A 25,446-nucleotide genomic window follows, 5' to 3' on the forward strand; every position below is an offset into this window, starting at 1 on the left:
TACTGCAAAGTTTTATTAAGATAAAAGTGCCTTCATTCGTAATATGAATAATTTACTCATACAAAACTACAAAAGCATCAATATTAGATGAAATACATTAGTAATAAATAATATAATACGATTAAAATATTAAAAACGTGATTGACATCCCAACAGCGCATTCAATACTCGTCTCCTTCGTCGCCCTCGCCTTCGATAGAATCGACAGCCACTTCCTCGTAGTCCTTCTCCAGAGCGGCCAAATCCTCCCGGGCTTCAGAAAACTCGCCTTCCTCCATACCTTCCCCGACGTACCAGTGCACAAACGCCCGCTTGGCGTACATCAAATCGAACTTGTGGTCCAAACGAGCCCAGGCTTCGGCGATGGCTGTGGTGTTGGACAACATGCAAACGGCACGCTGGACCTTTGCCAGGTCGCCGCCTGGGACGACCGTGGGGGGTTGGTAATTAATGCCCACTTTGAACCCAGTAGGGCACCAGTCGACAAATTGGATTGTGCGCTTGGTTTTGATTGTGGCAATGGCGGCGTTCACGTCCTTCGGGACGACGTCTCCCCTAGGAAATCAAACATGTATCCAGGTGTGCAAAATGAAACCGGAACAAAAAATTGGATCAGTTTTAAATTGAATGTTTTTAGTTGTCTAGTAGGCCAATGGAATATAATTATTTGACAGTTATTTTACGATTAATCAATAGATATTTTTTAAACAAAACCAAGTTTAATGACAAGTTGAACGGTGTATTAAAATGCAGTCGCATGGAGTCGGAAGTTTTATAGTAATGACCACTTTTATGATGTAAGAATTATTATTGCCGTTATAACCTTATCAAACACCACACGAAGCATACATTGTTAATGAATCTAAAAATAACGATTCGCTCACAATTAAAAAAAAAATTAAGTAGCTGCATTACTTAGTTATCTTTGGGGGTCATTTCAGCATCTGTTTATAATATTGACTTCAGTGCCTTTTCAAGAATGCATCACAACAATAAAACAACAGTAGGTCACTCAAGTGAATACATTACATAAAAACCAATTAAAATTATCACCTTTCCACCATCTGACTCAACGACCCATTAAGGTGGAACGCTAGGCAAATTTAAATTAGACGCCATTTATTGCCCTAAATACAACCAACAATTCTTTCTAAAATCTACCTGCGCTGAGTAAATTCTTATTTAAATAAATTTTACTAAACAAAATTGTTATACCTCCTCTAGCGATTCCCCTCTACATACCTATACAGCATACAGCACGCCATGTACTTCCCGTGTCTGGGATCGCACTTGACCATCTGATTGGCCGGTTCGAAGCAAGCGTTGGTGATTTCAGCGACCGTCAGTTGTTCATGATAAGCCTTTTCGGCGGAAATGACTGGCGCGTAGGTGGCTAATGGGAAATGGATTCTGGGGTATGGTACCAAGTTGGTCTGGAATTCTGTCAGATCGACGTTTAAGGCACCGTCGAATCGTAATGATGCGGTAATGGACGATACAATCTGCAGAAAAAGGGATCTTAAGTGGCGGAGTGGTTCGGGGAAGCCCCAAGTACCTGTCCGATCAGTCTGTTAAGATTGGTGTAGGTTGGTCTTTCGATATCCAGGTTTCGTCGGCAGATATCGTAAATGGCCTCGTTGTCCACCATGAAAGCGCAGTCGGAATGTTCGAGAGTGGTGTGAGTGGTTAAAATGGAATTGTAGGGTTCAACAACCGCGGTGGAGACCTGTCATTTGGGAGCGAATTAAGTTGGATCAATAGATGAGAGATGGTTGGTATTCGTTAAGTAGTGTAAGGCTTACCTGAGGGGCGGGGTAAATGGAAAACTCGAGTTTGGACTTCTTTCCGTAGTCGACGCTGAGTCTCTCCATGAGGAGACTGGTGAAGCCAGAGCCGGTACCACCGCCGAATGAGTGGAATACCAGGAATCCCTATATAATTTTTTAATATTAATTTAACAGGTTTAGGTATTATTTATAGTACTTTTTGAGATATGACTCCTATTGGCCGTCATAGGGTTTCTGATTGTGCGTAGATGGAAATACTTCGAGAACACACCAATTCGACTCAGTGGACGTAAAAGCATCCGGAAGAGTCGACTTGCGAATTTAGGGGGAGGAAACTGCATCAGAGGCATTGGTTATTGCTCTGTGGTTTAAACAATATATCCAAATATATTTTTTTTAGAATCACCGCAAAGACGCAAAAGATACATCACTAGTCAAAACCTAAACGAAAGATTATAATGACTGTCCAAGTTTTTCTCATAGCATTTTTCATTCTACTTACAATCATCAATTTGACGCCATTTTTAACACTACAATAATTCAAATTTAACTTGAACCACCTCCTATCAAATTTGAAACTTTTTTTTTTTGACGAAAAATTTGGTTTTTAAAAACAAATGAAATCCCAAAACGAGATTTTTTTCAATTGAACTTTTAATTAAAACAAATAGTATTCATTATTGTTAATGTCAACATATCGGTCAGTGCACTGTTTTAGACGATTAAAGAAGAAATATTGATCGAGTTGTTTCCATTAAAAAAGACGTAAAATTGAAATTTAATGGCTTATTGACGGATTACTACTTTCTTATCACATCAGCCGTTTTATGACATAAAGTAACGCACAACCGCCTTATTGTGTTAAAACTACAATTTAATTTTGTAGTGATTTGTTCGTAATTTTTTGTCACAAAAAAATTAAATAAGTTCAATTCCTAAATCGCTGTGTTGTCAGTGACGAAAAATTAACATTTGTTGTGTATTCACTATGTAATTTTCTTGTTGTTTATAAGCAGTTATCTGCAAATTTTTAACAATCAATTTCGTCTAGTCACCATTATTATGGTGTCTCCAGGATTAAGAATAACAACCGTTACGAACGCATAACAAATATTACTGTAAATCTAGGATCACAAGTTTCCAAACAAAGAAAAAAAGTGGTTCCACTTAATTATTTATGATGATGGTTAGGCGATAGCAACGGATATGTGAGCGCTCTCAATGTTGGAAGGAAAACATGCAATTAGTCTTATTATGCTGCATTTCCATATATATTTTTTTTGTTATCTTCATGGACACAGATTTTATAACTTGTACTCGAAACTAGGAGATTAAAATTTCGCTTTACAGGAAATAACTCTGTTATTAGCGTAATAGCCAAGTTTAATGGCAATTTGAGTGTCAGTAAGGGTCTTGGCGGCTGCCGAACTACTATTACATTTTTAATCTCAAATGGAATTATATAGATAGTTTTAAAAGTGATTGCACAGATTTGCAATCATTTTTCAGTTTCAGGAGACATTTTGAAAATTATTCATCAAAAAACCCTTGTATCTACTATCGTTTTTTCTTCTTTAAAAAATATAAATCTGGAAAAATATATAGATGTTTCATTAAAAAAAAAATACATGTAGTATTAGTGGTTTAATATGATTTTACAGACGTAACTTTATATGTTAACTAACCTATTCTCTCTTCACTAGGTTTTCTGACAAATATAGGTGTTACCTTTTGTAACTCAATAATCAAATTTATATTTTATGTTTACGTATGATATATTCACGGGCATTAAGTAAATTTTTGAGATTCTTAAAAATTGAGTTGATTTGTACCCATTTATTAAATTAAGAGTATACAATTAAATATTGGGTGTTCAATTAAAAAAGGTGTCACTGACTATATAATTTTGCGATTTTACAATTTTTCGATTCGCATTTCCTTCTTTTCAATGTTTCAATTTTTTGTTCCTTCAGTTTTTCGATTTGCCATTTTGTGATTTTCCATATTTTGGTTTTGCAATTTTTCGATTTTTCAGTTTTTAATTTTTCGATTTTTCAGTTTTCCGATTTTTCAACTTCTCGAATCAAAAAAATGGAAAAACTGCAAAATTATAAAGCTGAAAAATCAAAATGGAAAAAACGAAAAAATATAAAATAGAAATTTGGAAAATCAAAAAAGTGGAAATCAAGGACTTGAAAAATTGGAGAGGAGAAACGATAAATTGAAAAATCGAAAGATTAAAAATTTAGAAACTTTAAAATTGAAAATGTGCAAAATCGAAAAAACGAAAATATATTGTAAAATTGAAAATTCAAGAAATCGGAAAATCGGATCACTGAAAATCCAAAAAATTTTTTTTCTAGTATCTATTTTTCGTTTTTCAATGTTTAAATTTTTTGTTTCTTCAGTTTTTCGATTTGCCATTTTGTGATTTTCCAAATTTTGGGTTTCGCAATTTTTCGATTTTTCAGTTTTTAATTTTTCGATTTTTCAGTTTTCCAATTTTTCAACTTGTGGAGTCAAAAAAATGGAAACACTGCAAAATTGTAAAGCTGAAAAATCAAAATTGAAAAAACGAAAAAATATAAAATGGAAATTTGGAAAATCAAAAAACTGGAAATCAAGGACTTGAAAAATTGGAGACGAGAAACGATAAATTGAAAAATCGAAAGATTAAAAATTTAGAAACTTAAAAATTGAAAATGTGCAAAATCGAAAAAACGAAAATATATTGTAAAATTGAAAATTCAAGAAATCGGAAAATCGGATTATTAAAAATCCAAAAAAAAATTTTTTCAAGTCTCGATTTTTCGTTTTTCAGTGTTTCAATTTTTTGTTTCTTCAGTTTTTCGATTTGCCACTTCGTGATTTTCCATATTTTGGGTTTCGCAATTTTTCGATTTTTCAGTTTTCCAATTTTTCAACTTGTGGAATCAAAAAAATGGAAAAATGCAAAATTATAAAGTTGAAAAATCAAAATTGAAAAAACGAAAAAATAGAAAATAGAACTTTGGTACTATTGATGTGAAAAATTGGAGAAACGATAACTTGAAAAATCGAAAGATGTAACAAAGTTCGGTTCAACTGCTCCTTTTGGCACGCCCACACATCTGGCACCCCAGCCAGCTGTCTGTTGTCACCCGACAACACGAATGATAACCCCTGCGCCCTCTCGCGCATCCCTGCATTGCGCACCCCGCTAGTTGCCTGTTTTCATCCCGGCGACACGAACAATACTCATAACGCCCTCTAGCGCACCCACGCATCAGGCATCCCCCCAGGCAGTACCATTTACCCTCAGGCACTACCTGAATTCACCCCAAGGCAGCGCTGTCGGCTAACACCCTCGCACTACTTCCGCCCGTCTACCCTATAAAGAAGCTCTTGAAATTATCTGAAATCAACAAGAAGTACATGCTAGAGTAATCTAAAGCTCGATAGCATTTTGTTCATCCCAGCATCGCCTTGCATCCTAGGGGTCTTGGTGGTCGGGAGTAGGGATGGGCAGATTCGGTCATCACCACGAACGGGTCGTTCATCGTTCGGTCCCTACGAAGACCCGGTCGTCAAATGTCGTTCATTTCGTTCATTTCGTTCACTTCGTTCACCGTTCACATCGTTCACCGTTCACTTCGTTCATAATCATTCAAGGCTCAGGGATCTATTGATGAATCATTCGGTCTTTCGGCTCTTCGGTCAATGGTCTTAGTTTCCCTTTTGCTTGAATCCGATCACTGTATAGGGAAGGTCATGCTCAGAACTATCGCATAGGTATTCGAAAAAAAAACCCGGCCCATTGCTGTCTTTTTTTTCGAATACTGCATTGTGTGATACGTCAAATTAAATCGTTTGAAATATACTATGATCTGATTCGAAAAATTAATGATTTAACGTTTATTTGGTTTTGTCTACATTTAATTTTTTTTAATGCCTCCCATTTTTTTAGAGATTCATGTAACGATTTTTTTCTGAATTCTGTGATGTAAAAATAATAATTTAATATTTAAAAAAAGTAACTTGAATTTGTGGACGCAAATAATTGTGTTAATAAATACATCAATAGCACTTTTGACACAAAAATTAAATTCGTTTTTATTACAGCTTCCAAGCAACTTTTGACTAAAAAAAAAATAATTTATTGGATCTTTCGAATCATTCGGTCGTCGCCCTTACGATTAACAATGTAGGAGCAGATTTGTTTTGTTTCCTTTTATACCTTTTCCTTACGTTCTAATGTGATGAAGCCGTGAATAGTCACGTTCATTGACTATATTATACATTACCCATTTTACGTGGCCATAGGGATTTTTTTTATTAATAATCATTACAATAGTAATAATAATTATTTATTTACATTTATTTTTTTAGTTTCTAATGTTCAGACGTTTATGAACATTGTATATTAGTTATCGTCATAAATTGTCATTTTCGTTCCCGGTTCCTAATTTAAATTCATACTACTGGAATTAATCTGTCGGGAAAACTTATGTTCTTAGTTAATTCCATAAATAGCATAGCATGTGCTCCTAGTATTTGATACAGAACATAGAACTGTGCTGGAACCATGGTTCAAAGATCCAACGGAATTAAGATTCAGTCGAGACAATGTGAACGGTGAACGAGTGAACGAGTGAACGAAATGAACGAAAGAACGACCAGTTTGCGTTGGGAACGATTTCGGTCACTCGTTCATTCGAACGACCCGTTCAATTTGATTCGTTCGTTCGCGAACGACACATCTCTAGTCGGGAGTGAACAGCTTCTTGGACGGGTTAAGCATCCAGTGGCGCATCCAGAGGGGTCCCACCGGGTCTACGAATCGCGTTAGTCAAACATCCAGTGGCGCATCCAGAGGGGTCCCACCGGGTCGACGAGTCGCGTTTGTTTAGTGTCGGTGTGCAAAGACTTTTGTGTTCAACGACTACTTTCGTGTTTTCGTGCTCAAGGACTATTTTCGCGTTTAAGGACTTTTCTTGTGTTTAAGGACTATTTTCATGTGCAACGACTTTTGTGTTTACGGATTATTATGTGTACAATAACTTGTTAATAACCCCTGAGATATTGTGTATATATTGTTATCAATAAAAGAGTTTCGGCTCACTGAACCAGCTACAAAGATTAAAAATTTAGAAACTTAAAAATTCAAAATGTGCAAAATCGATTGTAAAATTGAAGATTCAAGAAATCGGAAAATCGGATCATCGAAAATCCAAAAATTGCAAAATTGAAAAATTTTAAGATTGGAAAAAAATCTAAAAATTGGAAGTCAAGAACTTGAAAAACTGAAAATCGAAAAAGCGAAATATCTATTGAAAATTCTGAGTCTTGTAAATTAGAGAAATCGGAAAATTCGATAATTGGAAATCCAGTTGAAAATTTCGAAAAATGAGAAACAAGGACATGAAAAATCCAAAATGGAAAGTTTGAAAAATTGAATAAAACAAAATTTATAAAATCGAAAGAAATATTGCAAAAATAAAGGAATTGAAAATATACTAAGTGCAAAAAAAATCCGAACACTTGGATAGAATAATAATTTTTTGAAAATCTTTTGGGTTTACAGTCTACTACTTACTACTAGTAAATGATGAAAAATTCAAATGGAAATATTAACACCTAAGCTAGTAATGGGTTGGAGCAGCCCTGTTATTGAGGCATTCGTTTACACGTCTTGGCATGGACCTAATGAGTCGATCAATGTCATCCTGATTTAATTCATCTCGAGTAGCTTATACTTCACGCTTCAGATCGTTTAAAGTTTGTGGTGGCCGCTGAAGATGAGTTAAACGTCGTCCTATCATATCCCGTACATGTTCTATGGGTGAGAGGTTAGGAGATCTAGGAGGCCATGGCAATAACTCCACTTCATACTCTTCAAAAAAGTTAAAAGTGTTTCTAGCAATGTGTGGACGCGCATTGTCTTGTTGAAAACCAAGCCCAAGTTGCGTTCTCAAGAAGTGAAGCAGATATGGTTCTACCACTTCTTCCACATATCGCGGAGAGGTCGTACTCCCCCTAATAAACACTAACGTAGATCTACTACCGTAAGCAATACACCCCCACACCATTAATCCTACTGTGCGGTGTACATGTCTTTCCACAGCAAATTGAGGATTTCGTCTTTCTCTACGTCTTCTTCTCACTAACATACGGCCATCATGCATGGATAAACAAAAGCGCAATTCGTCATTGAATGCAACAGTGTTCCATTCCTTGTCCCATCCACTACGTTCCCTGCACCATTCGAGTCGTTGACGCTTATGTACAGGTGTTAAAGGTAAAACAAAGTGTGGGTGGTAAGTTTTAAGGACAAAAGATCTAATACGGTAGTATACGGAACGCATGTTTATAGGTCTAACAACATCAGCAAACCATTCGTTGGCAATTGCCCGAGTTGTAGACTTTCGGTTTCTTAGAGCTAACAAACGCAGACGATGGTCTTGGCGCCCAGTGGTAGCTCTTGGTCGCCCGGATCCTGTAGCTCTGTGTCTTCTACCGTCTTGACTTCACGCCTACCAACATTCCGTCACTGTAGACACAACTCTGTTAACACGAAGTGCAATTTTTCTAAAGGACAATATTGCTTCATGCATGCCTATTATTCGACCCTTAACAAAATCACCTAATTGTGAATACTGAAGACGTCTTCGCACTGGGGGCATGTTAACGGCTTTTGAAGGAATTTAAATTGTCGAAATCGAATACCGAAAAACGTCAAAATTTTACAGAACAGCCCCATCTTGCTAGACCTCAAATCAGGACAATAAAAATTAAAATGACGTAAAAGTTCTTCAATTGTCTTCATATGTTCATCATTTCTTACTTATACAACAACCAATGTGTGTATAAAATTTCATTTAAAAATATTGACGTTTTCAAGATGTTCGGATTTTTTTTGCACTTAGTATATATAAAATGTGAATGTAATATAAAATCTAGAAACATAAAATTAAAAAATCGGGAAATGAGGAATTTGAAAAATTGAAGAAACGAAAAATTAAAACTTGAGAAATTGAAAAATCGAAAAGGAAATTAATGAAATTGTTATTAAATTTTGTTCCATTATTCGATTATTAGATTCCACTTCAACTCGATAGAAGAATATAATTATCCCCGCCCACCCACCCTGTCTCCTTTTCAGTGATTGATTTTTTTCAATCTGAATGAAATGAATGATTTTATACTGAACAGAAACAAAATGAGTCGTTATAATGAGAAGACGCGGGGTGGGCGGGGCTAGTACTTGCTAAGATAAGTTTGATTTTGGCAAATGACATACCTTTCAAGAAAATAGACGGGGTGGGTGGGCGGGGCTAGTATTTGATAATGTAAGACTGATTTTGCCAAATGACATTTTCTAAAAAAATAGAGGGTGGGTGGGCGGGCCTAGTACTTGCTAAGACAAGACTGATTTTGGCAAAGAACATACCTTTCAAGAAAAGAGAGGGGGTGGGTGGGCAGGGTTAGTATTTGATAATGTAAGACTGATTTTGGCAAATGACACCTTCTAAAAAAATAGAGGGTGGGTGGGCGGGGCTAGTATTTGATAAGATAGGACTGATTTTGGCACTTTTGACATTTTCTGCCATTTTTCAACTATATTCGAAAATTAGTTCATTTTCTTGTAGTTTTCGATATCCAGAAGTCATTTCCGACTTCATTTCTTCGGAAATTTCTAGCGTTTTTCTAAAATCGCCAATTAAAATACAGCAATTTTTATTTTCGTCAAAATAGCTCTCTATAAAAATTTTGTGGATAAAAAAGAAAATTATTATTAATTTTTGTTCCATTATTCCATTATTAGATTCCACTCCAACTCGACAGAAGAACATAATTATGCCCGCCCGCCCACCCTGTCTCCTTTTCAGTGATTGATTTTATCCGATCTGAATGAAATGAATGATCTTGTACTGAACAGAAACAAAATTAGTCGTTAGAATGAGAAGAGGCGGGGTGGGCGGAGCTAGTACTTGCTAAGATAAGAGTGATTTTGGCAAACGACATACCTTTCAAGAAAATAGACGGGGTGGGTGGGCGGGGCTAGTATTTGATAACGTAAGACTGATTTTGGCAAATGACACTTTCTAAAAAAATAGAGGGTGTGTGGGTGGGGCTAGTACTTGCTAAGATAAGACTGATTTTGGCAAATAACATACCATTCAAGAAAAGAGAGGGGGCGGGTGGGCGGGGCTAGTATTTGATAACGTAAGACTGATTTTGGCAAATGACACCTTCTAAAAAAAAATAGAGGGTGGGTGGGCGGGACTAGTATTTGATACGATAGGACTGATTTTGGCACTTTTGACATTTTCTGCCATTTTCAACTAAATTAGTTGAAGACATTTTCTTGTAGATTTCGATGTCCAGAAGTCATTTCCGACTTCGTTTCTTCGGAAATTTCTACCGTCTTTCTAAAATCGCCAATTGAAATACAGCAATTTTTAGTTTCATCAAAATAGCTCTCTACAAAAATTTTGTGGTTATAAAAGAAAATTATTATTAATTCTTGTTCCATTATTTCACTATTAGATTCCACTCCAACTCGACAGAAGAACATATAATTATCCCCGCCCACCCACCCTGTCTCCTTTTCAGTGATTGATTTTATCCAATCGAATGCAATGAATGATCTTATACTGAATAGAAACAAAATTAGTCGTTAGAATGAGAAGAGGCGGGGTGGGCGGAGCTAGTACTGGCTAAGATAAGACTGATTTGGCAAATGACATACCTTTCAAGAAAATAGAGGGGGTGGGTGGGCGGGGCTAGCATTTGAAGGTAAGACTGATTTGGAAGTTTTGACATTTTCGACCATTTTTCAATTGGAAAATTAGTTGAAGACATTTTCTTTTACATTTTTTGAGAGCACCGAGCGCTTAGTGGCTCACCCTGTATATATTTTTAAATTGCATCAACATTAAATTGTGATTACAATTATTAAAAAACTTCGGTGTTTATTTTATTTTTAATCGATCAAGTATACAAGTTATTCCATTTAATAAGAGTTATGTACATCTTAGTTATATTTTATTAAGTGGAGCACTTAGTATTTTTGCAGATTTATATTTATTTATAAAAAATGAAAAAATATTTAAAAACTCACTACTACGTAATTTTTGAACACGAAATTTTGTAATTTGGCATAAAACTTTGTGGTTACCTTGCCTTAATAGAGGCATAAAACTTGAGCAAGGTTGATTTGTTTATACAGGGAGATTAAATTTCGAACTAGTGGATAACTAAAAAAATTGTTAGAATGAACTCAAAAAAATCTGGAATCAAAAGAATTCGAAAATGTTTTAAAATACAGGAAGTGTCATTTGAATAATGAGAAAGAACTGGAAATTAACAAAACTAACACCTTGGACAATTTTTTTTTTTTTAATATGATCGTTTTTTACATAAAAATGTAAATATCTTGAAAATTATTGTACAAAACTTTTATGCTTGACTGTATTATTTTTCTCCCTTTTAACAAGGAAATTTTAATAGGTAAAAATTGCTGTGTATAATTTTCACATGAAACACCCTATATTTTTTGAAAATAATTTCAACTGCAGCTCGGTATAAGTTCTAGTAACTTTTTCAATCTGTCACCGGGAATGCGTAATCTTTTTATTGAGTATCTAAATAAAATCTGCAGATCACTTGTTTTCAAACCCATTTATGTAAAAATTTTACATGGACTCTGTCCAGTCATTATTATGATATCTTGAAGTTAATATCAAAAATGTAATTATTGAAGAGCAACATGGTTTTATAGTAGGCAAATCTACAAACACCAATTTGACTGAGTTCTCCCATTATTTGTTTAATAATATCGAAAGTGGACATATCGTTGACTGTATCCATACGGATATTAAAAAAGCTTTTGATTGTGTAAATATTGATAAACTTATTGCTAAACTTAATTCTTTAGGATTTGGCAGTCCTTTCTTAGACTGGATAAACTCATATCTTACGAGTCGACTTCAAAGGGTTAAAATCGCAGATTGCCGATCGCGGCCGATTAAAGTCACATCAGGTGTTCCACAGGGGTCCCATATGGGACCATTACTATTCCTCTTATTTATAAATGACGTTAGCTCTGCTTTTTCGGGATGCAGATTTTTACTCTTCGCTGACGATTTGAAACTTTTTTATAGAATTCACGACCCCGAAGATTCTGTATTACTACAGAGTAATTTGACTAAGTTTGTAAATTGGTGTAATTCCAACGACTTACAACTTAATGTATCTAAATGCAAGGTAATCAGATTTTCTATGAAACGTGTAAAAACTGTCCCTTCCTATTATATTAACTCTGATGAGCTTAGTGTTGTAGAGTCAATTAATGACTTAGGGGTTACCTTTGCTGCAAACCTTGATTTCAAGATACATTTAAATAATATTATAAATAAAGGAAATAAAACATTAGGTTTTGTCCTGAGACAGTGCAGTGCTTTTAACAATCTCAGGACATTTGTCACACTATATTGCTCACTTGTAAGATCTATATTGGAATATTGCACTGTGATATGGTGTCCATATCGTGAAACAAATGCCCTGAGATTGGAAAAAATCCAAAAACGTTTTATTAGATTTCTATGTTTTAAATTAAATATCCATTATAAAGCCAGTAACTATACAGATCTTCTTCTATATCTAGGTTTACCTTCTTTACATACACGACGAAATTATTTTGATATCTGTTTTCTATTTAAAATACTAAATAATCTTTGCAATTGTCCGAATATTTTGTCCATGATTCATCTGCATGTGCCATCCCGTGATGTTCGTGATCCTATTCTTTTTAGCGTTCCGCACCATCGTACTGACTATGGTAAAAATACTGTGTTACCTCGACTTTGTAACCTAGCCAATAAGCACCGACACGACATTGAATTTTTTAATGTGTCTTGTAAACGTTTTAAATGTAATGTAAAAACTGTCCTCAACATGTAAATACAATTTTGTAATATTGGCTTAGCCGTAAATAAAGTATTATTATTAAAATCAAACCATAACACATAACGGCTGTTTTTGTAAACATTGGACCACAATCTATATATCAAATTATAAAAGCATAATTCCGTTTAATGATCTATGATGACTTTAGTTAGTGTGTAACAACGATATAAAAAAAATGGTGTGAAAGGAAGTATGCAATTCATCTAAAAGCGTCCTGTTCTCAATTTCATTATTTTTACATATTTAACTGGCTAAATGGCATTAGAGCACAACTTAATCTAACCTGTATTGCAGTATTATTACATATATGTATGCCCAACGTAAACTGCAGTGTTGGTTACACAAAGTTGACACAGCTTTTACTGAACTTATCCGTTACCTGCAATCCGGTACATTGATCCGCCAATTTACGTATGCGATCCAAAACGACGTCCACAATTTCCTTGCCGATGGTGTAATGCCCACGGGCGTAGTTATTAGCGGCATCTTCTTTCCCCGTTATTAATTGTTCCGGATGAAAGAGTTGTCGGTATGTACCAGTTCTTACTTCATCTGTACAAAAGCACAAAAAATAAAATCAAAACAGTTCCTCATCAATTTATGACTGGATAATAAGGTAACAACTGTAACGTATAATGACCACAAAAATGTACACTTGACTCTCCGCAGTATCAATTTTCAGGCCTCCAACTGATTTATTGCCGCCGGTATCCAAATGCAATTATCTTCTGAGTTATGGACCGTAAAATGCACTTCGAGGATTAAAGGCATTGGCCTACATTAACCGTACAATAATGACAGGTTCCACGAAAATTTGCAAAAAACTTGCAACAAACTCAATGTGCATTCAGCGTCAACGGGTCACAGAACTGCTAAATCTATAGTTTGACTAACAAATAAAGGAGAGTGGGCGGTGCTTTGGACGTATCGTGAAAGGAAGAGCTTTTTGCTACCGTGTAGTTAGTTATTTTATTAATGCCAATGGATTCTATAATTATGGATCATTACTTCGTTATTATGATGCGGCACACTTTGTGGGCTATTGTCCGACACGGATGTGAAGTGCTAAATAGTTTTTTGACAAAAGCGGCCATGAATAGTGGTTTTGCACTATGACGTTGTATTTTCTACTGGGTTGCAAAATACATTGGCATGTATTTCGTAAACGTGTAGGGTTAAATTATGACAAAATTTGTGGACATTTTCTGGTCGATGGACTCCTTTTTGGAAAACTGATTTCTAGCTAAATTTGTACACACGATATAATTCATTATTTATTTATTTCTGCTGTTGTAGATAATGACTAATGTTTGAAAAATATCGATAAATCCGAACAATGGTGAAAGTGTATGTTTTCAATAAAAATACAAACAATATGTTGATATATTGCGATTGTTGGTAACATTAATCATGTGAAAAATTGTTCCTTGAGATAGTGGTAATTTATTACAAGATATTAACGGCTAATAGACAGAGCTTTGTATCAAGTTGTAGATAAGCTCAGTCACATTAGTAATCGTCAAGCGTTGAGTATGCCAGAAAACATAAAATAGTTTTATCAAGGGCCGCCCACACTCATCCTTTATTTAGTCACTATAAAATAAGTGCCTTCGTAATTTAAATAAAACACTTGGAAAATTATTGTAATATCATAAACAGGACGCATCTTAATACTGCAACGTGTTCAGGTCGATTTATAAACTTGCCGTTGACGTTGCTGTTCGCCGTTGACGTTGCCGCTGAAAGATAATATGAAGCAAAGGTACGCGTCGTTTATATCATCCATTGACGTTGCTGTTGGAAGTTGGCATGCCGTTGGGATGACGTTCGAGATTATCAATTTTTATCTTTCGCCGTTACGTTGCCGTTGACGTTGGGTTTTCAACTAATCAACATTTTCTGGTTGACACCACTAATTCCACGAAAATCAAATTTTGATAGAGATAATGAGGTCCACTAATATTAAGCCATTTAATCACCTGTTCACCGAAACCCTCATATTTTACATAACTGCAACCATTTTTTACACTGTAGCTTTCTATTAGTGCTTAAACATTGTTAAAGATAATTCTTGACGTTTCAGTCACACAAGATTTATTGCTATTCCGCTCAAAAATAGATTAGGTATTGTTGTAACTACAAGGGCTTAAGGTAAAAGTCAGTGATAGGGTCCCAGTGGATGATCAAACGTGTAAAAATAATTGTAAAATAAGAACTGTACAGCAGAAATCCGTAAAATCTTTATAGAAATAATATCTTGAAGATGTCTGTATGAAATCTGCATTTACTGCACTTTTGTACAATGAGGTATTGGTAAATAACAGTGTTAATAAAAATCTGAAGTCACTTTCCAGCTCAATTTCTCAGCTTTTCTTACGTAGATCGCTAAGCAAGTGAGTACTAAAATAATTTTATTATTTGGCTTTAAGCGTTAGTCAAATTAATGTTAGTACTCCTAGCATGTCGTTGTATGTTTGAAAAATCATTTGAAATATATTAATTCTCAATAGAATTAGGTTATAATCCATAAAACTGCAATTCATCTACTGGTACTCTTGCAGTACTTAATGTATCAGTGGTTGATAACAAGTACCATTTAATGGGTCATTGAGGATTAACGCATTATACGAGTTGATGATGATTTCAAAATTCCAGTTCTGAAAAGAGTAATCTTAATGAGAACGCTCAAAATTTTGATGAAGATGTTGAAGAAATCACAGCGACTTTATAGAGAGTGAGACAACAGAACGTGAAAATCAAAATATTCAAGTTCTTCCAATAACTCCTGAAAAACAGAATGACAAAATATTTCGTAAATAGGTGTATTAAATTTATTCTTCCCTATAAAATGACAAAACATTGACTTATGTTCCATAGCCTTTCAAAAAGGTTCTGGTGTGGCCAAAAACTCCGGAAAAGAAAAACAGAAAGGAAAAAAGATATTACCCAAAGAAAAAATTCCTTCTGTGGCGAGTTCTTCCGACTGGCAGATGTATCATCGGAAAAAAAAAGATAAAAAAAAAACTAGAACGAAAGAGCTTACACGTAGAAAAGCAACAACAAAAAGAAGCAAATACTTTAAAGAAACGACAAAAGGTCAACAAATGACCCTACCAGAGGAATGATTTTGAACATAGTTGATCAAAAGATCAGTGTCAGTGGTCGGATGCCATAATAGTATATTAAAGAACGAGTTTCATAAGGCAAATATTGAGGCACGAATCCAAGTTTATAGAACGAGCGGCGAAGCCGCGAGTTATATAAAGGATGAGTGCCTCAATGGCCTTATGAACGAGTTATTTATACTATTTTTTCTACCGCACACGTTTTTTCCCAAAATTTAATTAAAATTTGCACTTTTTTTAATCTGGGGACTTTTGTCGTGGTTGGTGATGGATTGGTCTGACACTAACCACGAAATATTTGAGGTTCGAATTTTCACAACAACAATTGTAATTCGAATCAATTCGAGTTTTCGTAATTTAAAATTGGTTAAAATGTCTTGCGAAGAAGTTACGCGTCCGGAAACGTGGGAAATTTTAAGTTTAGATTTGCCACTGACATTCACCTGACATTTCTCGTCATTGCTACCAATCTTACCGATCTAAATTACACCAGATCTATTAGAGAACGCCTTTCCGCTATTAACGAACTGCTGTGACGTCATTTGCGTGCGTTAATAGCTCTATTAGAAAACCAAAAAACGTGGGCGGTAGAAATAGTATATTAAAGAACGAGTTTCATAAGGCAAATATTGAGGCACGAATCCAAGTTTATAGAACGAGCGGCGAAGCCGCGAGTTATATAAAGGATGAGTGCCTCAATGGCCTTATGAACGAGTTATTTATACTATTTTTTCTACCGCACACGTTTTTTCCCAAAATTTAATTGAAATTTGCATTTTTTTTAATCTGGGGACTTTTGTCGTGGTTGGTGATGGGTCGGTCTGACACTAACCACGAAATATTTGAGGTTCTAATTTTCACAACAACAATTGTAATTCGAACCAATTCGAGTTTTTGTAATTTAAAATTGGTTAAAATGTCTTGCGAAGAAGTTACGCGTCCGGAAACATGAGAAATTTTAAGTTTAGATTTGCCACTGACATTCACCTGACATTTCTCGTCATTGCTACCAATCTTACCGATCTAAATTACACCAGATCTATTAAAGAACGCCTTTCGGCTATTAACGAACTGTTGTGACGTCATTTGCGTGCGTTAATAGCTCTATTAGAAAACCAAAAAACGTGGGCGGTAGAAAAAATTATTTTCTAGTTTTTAGTTCGATTAGCAATAAAAGCGTGTTTTTTTAGTTTTTTAAACTATTATTTATTTTAAATATGTTTTTGTTTAATCAAGTTGATATGTTTTAATTGCAATATTGTTAAAAGTTTTGGTAATTAATAGACTGAAATTCGAATTATCATCTACTACGACAAGACCAATCATTTACTGGTGCAGAACAATTTTCGGTATATCATCTACTAGTACAATTCATTATTTTAACTTTGATTTAATATTTCTCATTCAAATGATCATATATTTACTTAAAAAAAATAACTTTTGCAAAAATGAGTCATTTGATAATAGACCCACATATCAAATTCGGTAAAAAAGAGTAGAAATGAATTTTTTACGGGCTTTCATTTTAAGGGATCTGCTTAAGTTATTACCTATAGGGACTTTTACCTTACCTTTTACCCTTTTTTCTTAATATGTGTAGTCTTCTTTTCACAAAAAGAAACATGCTTAAAATGGTAAATTTTTGTAGGTTTACGACGAATAAAAAAAATCATCAGAATTGAGATAGGGCGCGTGGGTGGGGCTTATATTTTGCCCCCAGGGTGTTATTGAAAGGTACGTACAACAAAATTGACAGTTCTTCGCGAAGTCTAAGAAGCCCGAAAAACTTAATTTGTGTTATCAAAATTATAAGGGGAAAATTAACCCCTATCCAACCTTTTTAGACGCTACTGAAGGATAAATAGGTAAAATTTATTTATTTTAATAAATCCTAGCAACTGTAACAATAATAAAAAAAATAAGGGACCCTTTTGTTGATATAGAAACGAAAGATGACCTTTTTATCAGAGGCGTACAACGAATTTGGACATAAATTTTAATAACTTTTATCTCTGAAAGGAGAACACATTTACCTGAACTTTTTTTTAATTTTAGCACCCATACTTCAAAACGAATTGCCAATTTTATTTTGTACGTACTTTTCAATAACACGCTGTATACATAGCCATCTTTTCACAACGAGAAACTTAGAACATGGTTAAAATGGTACATTTTTGCAGGGAAATATGGATTTTGCAATTATGGGGCCGAACCTAATTGCACCTTATACAAATTTTCCATTTTAAACATGTTTTAAGTTTCATGTTGTGAAAAGAAATCTACACATATTAAAACAAAAAGGCAAAACGTAAGCCCACCCACCCGCCCTATCTCAATTGTGTGATTTTTTTTATTCGCAGTGAACCAAGGGGGCGGAGCTTAACTGCAAAATGATTATTTCTTTACAAGAAATTAAAAACATGTTTTTGAGTATTGTGTTTTACAAAGTATACTACGTATATTAAGAAAAACAAAAAAGGCAAGATGTTAACCCCGCCCACCCACCCCATCTCAATTGTGATGATTTTTTTATTCTTAGAAACTTAAAACACGTGTAAAATGGTAAATTCTTGTAGGCGAATATGGATCTTGCAATTAAGCCCCGCCCCTTGATCGGACAATGAATGAAAAATCCATCACAATTGAGAATTGAGATCGGGGCGGGTATGGGTGGGGCCTAATCTTTGGCTTTATTTTTTTCTTGTCATAAATAGTATTCTTTGAATAACACGTTACTCAAAAACATGTTTGAAATTTCTCGTAGAGAAATAAGGACTTTGTAATTAAGCTCCACCCCTGTGGCTCATGTCTGGATTCTGGATTCTGGATTCTTAATTTATGGGGGCTGACCGTGGCCAGCCGGCACTTAGGCCTCGCCTTTGGGCCCATTGTACCTTCCCCAAGTCCATATCAGGGTGTTTTCCCGCTCCTCTACTCGTCAAGCCACCCAACTGCTTGAATGTACTTGAGTAATGCAGAGGGTGGAAACTCCCTGATATTTGCCATACTAGGCCAGATGTCCCCTAGTATGGATTCCCTGTAGGAGGCTAGGGCTGGACACTCACGAAGAATGTGCTCAGCTGTTTCCTCTTCTTCATTGCATCCACGACAGATTGGGTCTGTTACCACCCCTATCGTATATAGATGTTTGTTAAACTGGTAATGTCCCGTAAGGAATCCTACCAGTTTACGCAGTTTGTCCCTTGAAAGTGAGAGATAAAATTTCGTCAACTTACGGTCTGGTGTCGCCATACAAGCTCTACTATGCCGACAGCTGCTCAACTTCACCCATATCTGCTCATGGCGTCTCTGGGTATATTGCTTTACGAGTTCGTTCGAGAGGGCGACCGAAGGCGTGATTGCCGGTTCGGGTCCCCAGAACCGGCAATCACGCCTTGGCTCATGTCAAAAAAAAATCATCACAATTAAGATAAAACGGGGGGAGCTACATTTTGCCTTTTTTTCTTAATATGTGTAGTTATCTTTTCACAACAAGAAACTTAAAACATGTTTATGAGCATGGTAGAAGGAGACATGGTATAGGCATACGCATCGGGTGTGACGGCAAGTGGAGTGAAATTAGTGCGAAATTTAAAATACAATTCGTTATCCGACAACTAATTGACGTATTGGACAGAGCAATGACAACTCAAGCTGAAATTCCCTAGACTTCCCTAGCGAAGCCACAGGCGAAGCTCACAAGAGTCACAAGGTCGTTGATGCCACCTAACGTCACAAATGGATGCGCAGACCATTTTTAAATTGGTACATCGGATGCCTATACCATGTCTCCTTCTACCATGGTTTATGAGGGTAAATTTGTATGGGGAAATATTGATTTTGTTAATTAGGCTCCGCCCCTCGGTCTGACAACGAATGAAAAATTCATCACGATTGAGATCGAGACAGATGGGTGGGGCCTCCCTTTTGATTTTCTTTTTTAATTAATACATTTAGTTTTCTTTTTATAACACGATTACTTAAGAACATATTTCCCATAGTAATTTCACGTACAAAAATAAGGATTTTAGAATTAAGCTCCGCCCCTCGGCTTATAACGAATAAAAAATATCATCGGAATTGAGATAGGGCGGGTGGGTGGGGCTCATGGTAGAAGGAGACATGGTATAGGCATCCGATGTACCAATTTAAAAACGGCCTGCGCATCCATTTGTGACGTTAGGTGGCATCAACGACCTTGTGACTCTTGTGAGCTTCGCTAGGGAAGTCTAGGGAATTTCAGCTTGAGTTGTCATTGCTCTGTCCAATACGTCAATTAGTTGTCGGATAACGAAACTTTGTATTTTAAATTTCGCGCTAATTTCACCCCATTTGACGTCACACCCGATGCGTATGCCTATACCATGTCTCCTTCTACCATGGTTGGGCTCGTATTTTGCTTTTTTTTTCTTAATATACATAGCCATCTTTTCACAACAACAAATTTAAAACATAGTCAAAAATAGTATATTTTTGCAAGAAAGTGTGGATTTTACAATTATGGGGCGTAGCTTAATTGCAAAATCGGTATTTCCTTATACAAATTTTTCGTTTTAAATATGTTTTTAAGTTTCATGTTGAGAAAAGAAGTCTACACATATTAAAATAAAAATTAAGGCAAAATGAACCAAGGGGGCGCAGCTTAACTGCAGAATACTTATTTCTTTGCAAGAAATTAAAAACATGTTTTTAAGTATCGTGTTGTTCAAAGAATACTATGTACATTAAGAAAAAACTAAAACAGAATATAAACCCCGCCCACCCACCCCTTTGCAATTGTGATGATTTTTTTTATTCTTAGAAATTTAAAACACGTTTAAAATGGTAAATTTTTCTAAGGAAGTATGGATTTTTCATATAGGCTCCGCCCTAGGTCGGCCAACGAATGAAAACTTCATTACTATTTAGATCAGGGCAGGTATGGGTGGGGCTCTTAATCTTTGGCTTTAATTTTTTCTTAATATACATATGTAGTATTCTTTGAATAACACGATACTCAAAAACATGTCCGGCATGGTAATTTCCTGTAGAGAAATAATAAGAATTTTGGAATTAAATTCCGCTCCTTTGGTTCTCGACGATTAAAAAACAATCATTATAACTGAGATAGGGTGGGTGAGCGGCGCTTATATTTTGCCTTTTTTTGTGTACGTAGTCGTCTTTTCATAACAAGAAACTTAATAAAACATGTTTAAAATGGTAAATCCTTCTAGACAAATATGGATCTTGCAATTAAGCCCCGCCGCTCGATCTGACAATAAATGAAAAATTCATCACAATTGAGAATTGAGATAAGGGCGGGTATGGGTGGGTTTTTTTTTTTTTTTCTTAATATGTAAAGTATTCTTTGAACAATACGATACTCAAAACCATGTTTTTAATTGCTTGTAGAAAAATAAGGATTTTGCAGTTAAGCTCCGCCCCCTTGGGTCACAACGAATAAAAAAAAATCATCATAATTTAGATAGAGCGGGTGGGTGGGTCTATATTTTGCCTTTTTTTAATAATATTTGTAGATTTATTTCGACAACAGGAAACTTAAAATATGTCTAAAATGGTAAATTTTTGTAGTAATCGACTTAAATCCTCCACTTTTTTGCTACAATCCCTCTAAATGCGGCAAAAGTTGAAGATCAAAGTGTTTATCAACGACAACTTGACAACGGAGTTTACAAATGACAATTTTCAGCTCTAAAAGCAACGTTAGCGGGAATAGCAACGTCAACAGCAAGTTTATAAATCCCACTTTCAAGTTTGTGATTTAAAATTTTCAGTTAAGTACTGTTTGTGGTTTTATTTGTTTTATATTCTGAACAGGTTCTATCTAAATTATTGTACGTAAATGTATGCAAAAAACATCTCTATTAGCGAAATCTTACGACTACTGATACAATTACGCTTTCTGACGGCAGCACGATCTTGAAATTACAACACTGTAAAGTACTTTCTCACAAAGTCGTCCACACGTGATGCAAGATTCTTCGAAACGTTACATGCGTATAAGAAACTGTAAAAGTCAGTCTATCCAATTATTTTTTCACGAAAAATCGTGCCCGTACGTCAAATTTTTTTAATTTTCAGTCACTTAATTGATCAATCTATTCATCGAACAACCTCCGTGTACTTGATGAATAGCCGGTATACGTTTACTCCATTATTAACAAAATGTTACATGCTTCTGCTTATTGTTAATAGTATAAAAACGATCACGCGATGCAAATATTTCTGTGTAATAATTGTTTTGCCCAGACCCATTTTCGTTTCATATTACGTATTAACAAATCCGCACCGAGTTCCCTATAAATGGTGGGTGTCAAACGACGCTAATCCTTCAGCTGTGGTTTCAACTTCTGTTTTTTGTATCTGTGGTAGAATCCAAAACCATCAAATCTGCCCATCGCACAATGACGGTGCAAAAAGCGCCCTTTCCCACTTTCACTATCTTAATGAAAGTACACTCCCTAACGGGTATAAAATTACAGGAAACACGGAACGGACATGGTGACATAATACGCACTTCCCTTACCATTACGTGATTCAGCGGGGTTGAACTGCGTTAATTATCTAACTCATGTTACATGGCACATACCTACAACGGTGGGTTCCAAGTCAACGAAGACGGCGCGTGGCACGTGTTTGCCGGCTCCGGTTTCACTGAAAAAAGTGTTGAAAGAGTCGTCGCCGCCGCCGATTGTCTTGTCCGACGGCATCTGCCCATCGGGCTGGATGCCGTGCTCAAGGCAGTACAGCTCCCAGCAGGCGTTGCCGATCTGGACGCCGGCCTGGCCGATGTGGACGGAAATGCATTCCCTCTGAAAGGAACACCATCCATGAAAAAACATATACCACGATCATTGATAAATACTATAAATAATGCGTAACTTTGGATGAATCCTTGAGATACTCCGCTGAATTTATAATAAAACGAAAAAAGTTATTAGTTAAAGTGGTAGTAAAATCGTAATAAGTTACATAACAAATTCTTAAAAAAAATAATAGATGTCTTCTAATAATAATATAACCACTTGTAGAATGTGTTTAGTGTTTCTTATTTCATTGATTAGACCGAGTTTAACATTTGCCTGTTTACCACTGCCAATTCAGTGTTGACATGAAAGTTCAGTCCACTGGGATGTCAATAGCTATTTGTTGAGACATTCGTGCCTCCGGATCGATATTGATTCAATAACGAGCTCCTTTGCAAATAGAACTCTAGGTTTTGTCCCCTCGATTTCTCTTTGGCTCGTATTTTAAGCGAAAATAAGCCCCAGATACCTGAGTGGATCTGATTCTCTTTAAGAGCAAATTCTCTATTGTTCGCACGTCGGGTAAAATCCCGGATTTTAGTCCGAGATCTTATTTCACGTACGTATTATGCCCCGACTTTTTCGAAAAGAATGGCTGCTTTTGTTATCACTTCGCTCTGCTCACGTGATTAACGTGATGATGATGCAACTAATGGGTTAATTTTTGTTGTTACTGCAGTCAAACGGTTAACAAAAGTGACAAAAAAGATCTGGAGTCTGAAAACAACAGTATGAACTTACACTAAAAATCATTTACTTTGCAATTTGATTTTATTCACATTAATAACATTTTGTTTTGTAATACATGTCGTTATATGTTAAAAAAAAATGGATGGTCACTTATATTGTTATTTTGTCCTTGTTTCTCCTATTAAAAGAAACATCGAGGATTTGAATTTCCCGCCATGTCAGTGTTATTTATAACTTGTTTTTTTTTTCTTAATATTAGTTAATATACGTAGTCTTCAAATTTTCACAACAGGAAATTTGAAACAGTTTTTAAAATTGTAAATTTAATGTACACATATTAAAACAGAAAGACAAAATGTAAGCCCGCCCACCCGCCCTATCTCAATTGTGATGATTTTTTTATTCGCTGTGAACCGAGGGGGCGGAGCTTAACTGCCAAATACTTTTTTCTTTACGAGAAATTAAAAACATGTTTTTGAGTATCGTGTTGTTCAAAGAATACTATATTAAGAAAAAAAGGCAAAATATAAACCCCGACCACCTACCCCATCTAAATTGTGATGATTTTTTTTATTCTTAAAAACTTAAACCACGTTTAAAATGGTAAATTTTTGTAAGAAAATGTGGATTTTGCAATTAGGCTCCACCCCGAAGATCCACCAACGAATGAAAACTTCATTACTATTTAGATCAGGGCAGGTATGGGTGGGGCTTAATCTTTGGCTTTAATTTTTTCTTAATATACATTTGTAGTATTTTCTTAATATTAGTTAATATACGTAGTCTTCTTTTCACAGCAACAAATTTTAAACATTTTTAAAATGGTAAATTTTTCTAGGAAAATATGGGTTTTGCGGCATGTCCGAATTGCGCTGCATGTTTAATTCGCAACCGAACTGCGGTAAAATTCTTAGTTAGGGGTTAAGCTGTCTCGCTTTAATCAGGTACCTAAATGATGGACACTTTATTTAATATTCAAAATTATGAAAACTTAATGAAAATTCAGTAAATCGACTTTGATTACTTTTGGATCATGTTATGTATGAAAAACGAACCGGTTATCACATACATACATACTCATTGAAACATATAATTTCTAAAATTGTTTAATATCAGTTTATAAACGAGATCTTTTTCAATATACGGTTTTTTCGTTTTTATGTAACAAGTTCACTTTATTCTTTGAGTCTAAAAAATATTTTGTTTGCTTCAAATTTTAAATTTAAAGCACTAAATGATGTTTCTACTCTTCTGCGAATTTATTCCAATTCTTTAAGAACAATGCTAGAACCCCTTGAACCCCTACAGTTCGAGAACGAACCGCAATTCGGTTAGAAGTATCCAGGTACCTGATATTTAAGCAAAATTTGCACCGCAGTTAGGATACGACCGGATTTTGCAATTACGCTCCGCCCTGGGTCTGACAACGAATGATAAATTCATCACAATTGACTAATTGAGATAAGGGGCGGATATGGGTGGGATTTAATCTTTGGCTTTCTTTTTTATTTAATACATTTACTTAGTTCTCTTTGAATAACACGATTATTTAAGAACATGTTTCACATGATAGTTTCTTGTAGAAAAATAAGGATTTTGCAATTAAACTCCGCCCCAGATTACACCAAATAAAAAAAAATCATCACAATTGAGTTAGGGCGGGTGAGCGGGGCTCATTTTTATCCTTTTTTAATATATTTAAAATTTACATTTCTTAAGGAAATATGGATTTCGAAAGTACACTCCTCACCCGGTCTAACAACGAATGAAAAATTCATCATAATTGAGATCGGGCTGGGTATAGGTGGGACTTAATCTTTGGCTTTCTTTTTACTTTATACAGATAGTTTTCTATGAACAACCTTAGATCATATCCTCTAAGAAAATAGAGGGTGGGTGGGCGGTGCTTGTATTTGATTTTGGCGGATAACATACACTCTAAGAAAATGGAGGGCGGGTGGGCGGGGCTAGTATTTGGTAAGATAAAGCTGTTTTTGCACTTTTGACATTTTCTTTTAAATTACGATATCCAGAAGTCATTTTCGGTTTCGTTTCTTTGGAAATTCCTACCGTTTTTCGAAAATCGCT

General features: G+C 35.3%; 1 protein-coding gene across 1 annotated transcript in view; it reads right to left on the reverse strand.

Annotated features, from left to right (window-relative positions):
- The window catches only part of LOC135127076 (tubulin alpha-1A chain), a 34,867-nt gene continuing 9,421 nt past the window's right edge, over positions 1-25,446 (reverse strand). The window contains exons 2-7 of the mRNA XM_064053390.1: positions 22,452-22,674; positions 13,117-13,289; positions 1,803-1,931; positions 1,556-1,726; positions 1,243-1,502; positions 1-555 (exon numbers count right to left, since the gene is read on the reverse strand). Of these exons, the coding sequence (XP_063909460.1) occupies positions 162-555; positions 1,243-1,502; positions 1,556-1,726; positions 1,803-1,931; positions 13,117-13,289; positions 22,452-22,674 (1,350 nt within the window). The 3' untranslated portion in view covers positions 1-161. The remainder of the gene's footprint in view (positions 556-1,242; positions 1,503-1,555; positions 1,727-1,802; positions 1,932-13,116; positions 13,290-22,451; positions 22,675-25,446) is intronic.

The sequence above is a fragment of the Zophobas morio genome, unplaced genomic scaffold (genome assembly GCF_036711695.1).
Source record: "Zophobas morio isolate AGI-343-1 ecotype UQ-CSIRO unplaced genomic scaffold, CSIRO_AGI_Zmor_V1 ptg000011l, whole genome shotgun sequence".
NCBI classification, from domain to species: domain Eukaryota; kingdom Metazoa; phylum Arthropoda; class Insecta; order Coleoptera; family Tenebrionidae; genus Zophobas; species Zophobas morio.